Genomic DNA, 5978 nt, shown 5'->3' with positions numbered 1-5978 from the left:
AATATTAATTTTAAATAAAGAAAATAAAAAAATTTAATTTTTTTAAAATATTTTTAAAAAACAGCTATAATTTAATGTTTTTTGTTGTTGTAAATATATTAAAATAATATATATATTTTTTATTTTTCAAAATTTATTTTTAGCAACACCATATTAAACCTTCTAAAAAAATAATAATTATATAAAAAATTGAATTTTAACCTCCCTCTATCTGGCCATTACCAAATGGACACGTATTCAGTTTTGGACCCACCTTGTTGTTTAGAGTGAATTAATAATCAGCAACTCCCAGTGTCCTAATTCCAGCACAATCAAAACTAGCTACGTATGATTATCACCCATTTTTAGCCTTTGCTTTTGTTGTTTTCAAAACATAAAATATCGATTTTTTCGTCCACGATTTAAAAAAAAACATATCCCAATTCCCGTGCACATACAAAAAAAAAATATATAATGAGATTTGTTATTGATTAAGTTTTAAAGTTTAAAAATATTATAATTATATTCAAATCTTCACTTGTTAAGAAATTATTATAATTTTTTTAAAGTTTTAAAAACTAAAAAACCATCGTGATAAATATAAAAATTAAAAATTAAAATATTTTTCTTTAAAATAAAAAAATAATGATAGGATAGAACAGTAAAAAAAGAATTCTAAAGAAATAAAATTAATTAGAAAAAATATTTATTTTTCAAAAATAAGGCAATATAAAAATAAAGGGCATGCCCATATCAACAAGAAAGTCGTTAATTCAGTACAGTTGAAAGCTTTTATGACCGGCTTATAGCCAAAATAAAATAAAATAAATTAGGTTTCATAAATTCTAAAATTATAGTTAAACTATAGAGATTAATTTCTATGATTTGATAAACTTTGAATGTTAAGTAGAAGCTAAACTTACATAATAAATAAATTTTAAATTAAATAGAATTCCTAAATTTATTAAAAACAATATTTCGAAAATAATTAGAAAAAAAACCTAAAATGACATCTTCTAGACTTAATTTGAAAATCATCCGAACCTCAATTGAGAATTACGAATTAGCTCTATAGAAAACCGGTTATGTAGAACACGCTGACCAAATTTCAACGCAATTCAATAATTAAATAAAAATTGTATCTTTTTTTTTTAAAAAAAAACTTGACTGACTCCAGCATCTTCTAACAAGGGGCGTGTCACCTTATATAGACGCTTATGCACCACTAACAAGCTGAAACTTATCTCTTTAATTGTCAGCATGGAAACTTGGTTCCTTATCCTCGTCTCCATCTCCATCTCTCTCTTCTTGAAATTTATCTTCAACAATTTCCTAACAACCAAGAAACTCCCTCCAGGTCCTGTAACATTTCCTATCATCGGCAACTTACTATGGCTCCGCTTGTCCTTCTTCAAATTGGAGCCCATCCTCCGGTCCCTGCATGCCAAGTTTGGCCCAGTGGTTACCCTTCGCATTGGCACTCGCCCTGTTATCTTCATTGCGGATCGCGCCCTTGCTCATAGGGCTTTAATACATAATGGGGCAGTTTACGCGGACCGTCCACCAGCTTTTGCTACTGCCAAGATTACAACTAGTAATCAGCATAATATCAGTTCTTCCTCTTATGGCCCAACTTGGCGTCTCCTGCGGCGTAACCTCATGGCCGAAATCCTCCACCCTTCGCGCGTTAAATCTTACTCTCATGCACGCAACTGGGTGCTGCAAATCCTCCAGAATCGCTTCGAGTCCGAAGCGAAATCCGGTCGTCCTGTTCGCGTGATGGAGCATTTTCGATATGCCATGTTTTGCCTGTTAGTCCTGATGTGTTTTGGTGACAAGCTCGATGAAAGCCAGATTGAAAAAATCGAGGAAGTACTGCGACATATGCTTGTGAATATCGGTAAGTTCAATATACTCAATTTCTGGCCAAGAGTGACGAAGATTGTGTTGCGCAAGCGTTGGAATGAGTTGTTTCGCCTCCGAAAATTGCAAGAAGATGTTTTGATTCCACTGATAAGAGCGAGAAAGAAGGCAAAGGAAGAGAGGATAAGAAGAGGTAAAGAGGACAAGAAAGGGCATGAAGATGAGTATGTTCTGTCCTATGTTGACACCTTATTGTCTTTGGAACTTCCGGAAGAGAAAAGAAAGCTCGAAGAAGGGGAAATGGTCAGTTTGTGCTCGGAGTTTCTTAACGGAGGAACAGATACTACTTCAACAGCACTGCAATGGATCATGGCAAATCTGGTTAAGTACCCACAGATTCAAGAGAAGCTATTCATGGAGATTAAAGGGGTTGTACGAGATGGGGAGGAGAATATAAAAGAAGATGAATTGCAAAAGATGCCATATCTAAAAGCAATAATTCTAGAAGGGCTGAGGAGGCACCCGCCCGGCCATTTTGTGTTGCCACATGCGGTTAGTGAAGATGTAGTGTTGGATAAATATGTGATACCAAAAGATGGAACTATAAATTTCATGGTAGCTGAAATGGGATGGGATCCAAAGGTGTGGGAAGATCCTATGGCATTCAAGCCCGAAAGGTTTCTTAATGGAGGAGGGGAAACGTTTGATATAACAGGAAGTAGAGAGATTAAGATGATGCCATTTGGGGCTGGGAGGAGAATCTGTCCTGGTTATGGTTTAGCTATGCTTCATTTGGAGTATTTTGTAGCTAATTTGATTTGGAAATTTGAGTGGAAGGCTGTGGATGGAGATGATGTTGATCTGTCTGAGAAGGAGGAATTCACAGTAGTGATGAAGAATCCATTGCAAGCCCAAATATGCCCAAGGTTGAAATAAATTATCAGCTTGATTTCCTTCTCTATCTTTTGATAAAAACGTTAAGGTTGATTTCATTTGCTTGGACAATAATATTGAACGTAACTTCACTAGAGCTAAGGATTTGCTAAGCATAGCTCCGAGTCAAATGCCCCTACGTTGTGGGATGATCTTCCTATTGTTTAAGTTTTATTTGACCAATAGAGTCTATATCCTGTTAATTAATTAATAATTACCTTAATGGTTTTTTGTTCGTCTTATGCTGGCTGTGTGTCTGGATGCATGTTTATTCGGGCCGAGTTGCTGGGGGTTTTTTGGGGGGTTTTTAAGCGTCTTTTTCCCAAGAAAAAAGGGAAAAAAACAGAAGACATCTAACTTTCTATAAGATTTCTCTAGAATATATTGAATTCAAAACCGAGGGATCATATGAGATAAGGAATTAAGAGATTGCATCCATAAACTAATTGAATATATATATTGAATTCAATACAAGGAATATATTGAATCATAGGGGTGAGCTGAATCTAGCTACTTGTTGAGTGTGAGATAAACTCCAAATATGAGCAATTTGTGAGGGAAGTTGCTGAATCTAGCTGGGGCTAGATTACGGCACGTCAGGTTGAAGATCTGTGCGAAAAACTGAACCCGTGACAGTGAGTGTTTAAAAAGATGCCATCCAAAAAGAACAGATGTGGATTTAAGAATTGGAAGACAGTCGTCCCTACCCTGTGGCAAGTTCCATATATTGGCCTCTTGTTGAATAAAAAAAAACACTAGTATAACTTGATTTTTATCAGGATTTAAGATCAGATCACATCCATTACAAATAAAATATAACTTTATAATAGCATATTTAATAAATGCTTCGATATTTATTCATTAGCTTTCGTCATCTCTGCAAAGCAACCACGAGACCCCAAATATATATATTATAACAATCAATGACACCAAATGACAAATCACCTCTCCCCCTTTCTATTTAATTGACAAACAATAAAGAACTTGTGATTTCTCCCGAATCAAACGACGACAAAATCACTACTAGAATCAATTTCTTGCACGAATTCATGTTTGAACATGGTTGTTTGTACTGGGTGATGAAATTTGTCACATGTGTCTTCCTCAAAACAGCATATAGCAGGTTATTTATTCGAGGGAAAAAAGAACTCAAACCTTGACCCTGAAAGTGGATGACAAAGTGTTGTGAAGCGTTAAGAAAAATGGATTGCTGAATTTTTTTATGCTAATTCTAGGTTTTGGTTGGGTTTGTGTTAAAAGGAGTTCTTTTCATGTTTGTATCGAATCCATATCTGCAGTATCAAACCGAGGAATCCTCTTCCCTTTCTACTGTTATTATCATCATCATCTTCCCAGGCCTCAAGAGCAAATTGGGTTTTCACAAAAATCTTATCTTCTTGAGAATGTGTGGCTCTACTTGGAGAGAAGAACAAAATCAGGAGCTTTCACTGTGTGTGAGAAAGAGAGTGAGGATGATGACATTATCTTGTTTCTTTTTTACTTTTTAAAAATCTAATATTGTGATTTGTTAATTGTGAATCTAGATGGATGGAGAATGTAGATTTAGACTTGGAATGGAGGTGATGGATGGGCCAGTAGTGTTTTAGATATTTTAACTCGAGTATTTTTATCATTAATTAAATAAAAAATAATAGCAAATATTTAAATAATCAAATAATTTTTTATTTTATTTTTTTTAGACGCGCCATGTACAATATATAAATTGTTATGAACGCATTTTAAAATAAAAACTATTATTTTTTAAAACTCGGTAAAAATATATAATTTTAACTAAATTATAAGATATTATGGATTTTTTTTTAATTTCAATTTCACTCATTAATTTTCTGGTTTTAGTTTTAAAAACAACATGAAATTAAGTTTTGTAAAAGTGGTCTCTGATTCAACATCGGAATATTCAAAGATCCATCGGATAAACAAATCAAAGTAGAAAACAACAAAAAGAACCATGTCAGCATAAATTACGAGGATATAATTAAAAATAAATAAAGTTGCAAGAACAATGCGATATGCCATATATATATATATCAACAATATTTTTCTCAAGTGTTTTAGTTTATTTGTTAATAATAATAATAATAATAATATTGAGTTTTTTTAAAAAGTTATTTGTATAAAATTATTTTAAGATGTTCGGATGTTTTAGAATTTGTTTAGAAATGTGGTTGTATTTGTTTTTTAAATAATTTTTTTATTAAAATACATGTTAATAATATTTTTTTATTTTTAAAAAATTATTTTTAATAACAGTACATTAAAATAATTAAAAAATACTAAAAATATATTACTTTAACATTAATAAAAAATAAAATATTTTTAATTTTTTAAAAAAACACAAAAATAAACAATAACTTAATCATCTCCTTCATCTTCCTAAGTGAACATCAGCAATGACAGATCACCGGACATAAAAACAGGCATGAGAAGATGCTGTGTCACAGAGTTTTGGCGGGATGTCTAATGATGCTGGCCTAAAAATTCTTTACATGGTTGACCCTTTAAAAAATACTGTCCAGAAAATATGATTTTTTTAGAAAGAAAAATGATAATAAGCCTTGATTCTTTGTTGGTATAGAATATTGATATCATCACTGTTTATACAGGTGTCGACTGGGTACTTAGGGTTAAAATGAAGGGAGGGAGGGAGGGAGGCAGCATCAGAGTGCTGAAGGTGTCCACCCTCTAAACTATTCAGAATTTTGCCATCTAGTTTCGAAAAACAAAATTCTGCATGCTACGCCTTCGCATTTCTTCCGATGAACTCTATAAGATCCCCCGGATAAATACACGCATGGCTATGGTTTTGATACATAAGATTAGATCTCGCATTGATTCAGGTTCTATAATATGCAATTTTTTAGTGATCAAATATTGGATTATATTTGAAACTCAGAGAAAAAGAAAAGAGCATAGCAGCATGAGATCGATAATGTTTCTCGGATATAGGAGTCAAGAGTGTATCTTCAGGCCCAATTGAAACACACAGACCCTCTTCATGATCCTCTTCAAGCAGATTTCTACGAATAATTATCCACGAACTGTAACAAGTTTTTATCCTTCTTCTTCTTCTTTTTGCCGAAGTCTAACTAGGGCATATGATATGGAGAAAATCCTTGTTTTTTTACCTTCTTTATCATACAAATCCATGAGCTCATAATATACACACATCATTAATATTCCTT

At 32.9% G+C, this 5978-nt stretch overlaps 1 protein-coding gene across 1 annotated transcript; it reads left to right on the top strand.

Annotated features, from left to right (window-relative positions):
• The first annotated feature begins 1196 nt into the window (after positions 1-1196).
• Positions 1197-3017, top strand: LOC105119242 (cytochrome P450 89A2-like). Its single transcript, XM_011017368.1, has one exon. The coding sequence runs from the start codon at positions 1240-1242 to the stop codon at positions 2776-2778; it is 1539 nt and encodes a 512-aa protein (XP_011015670.1). The 5' UTR covers positions 1197-1239; the 3' UTR covers positions 2779-3017.
• The last annotated feature ends 2961 nt before the right edge of the window (positions 3018-5978 follow it).

Source organism: Populus euphratica, unplaced genomic scaffold (genome assembly GCF_000495115.2).
Source record: "Populus euphratica unplaced genomic scaffold, PopEup_1.0 scaffold2684.1, whole genome shotgun sequence".
In the NCBI taxonomy this organism is placed as follows: Eukaryota; Viridiplantae; Streptophyta; class Magnoliopsida; order Malpighiales; family Salicaceae; genus Populus; species Populus euphratica.
Note: the sequence above shows the minus strand (reverse complement) of the source record. Positions and strands in the feature narration are given on the sequence as shown.

Coding starts and splice junctions, on each gene's coding strand:
- LOC105119242 (XM_011017368.1), top strand. CDS start 1,240: ATGGAAACTTGGTTCCTTATCCTCGTCTCCATCTCCATCTCTCTCTTC.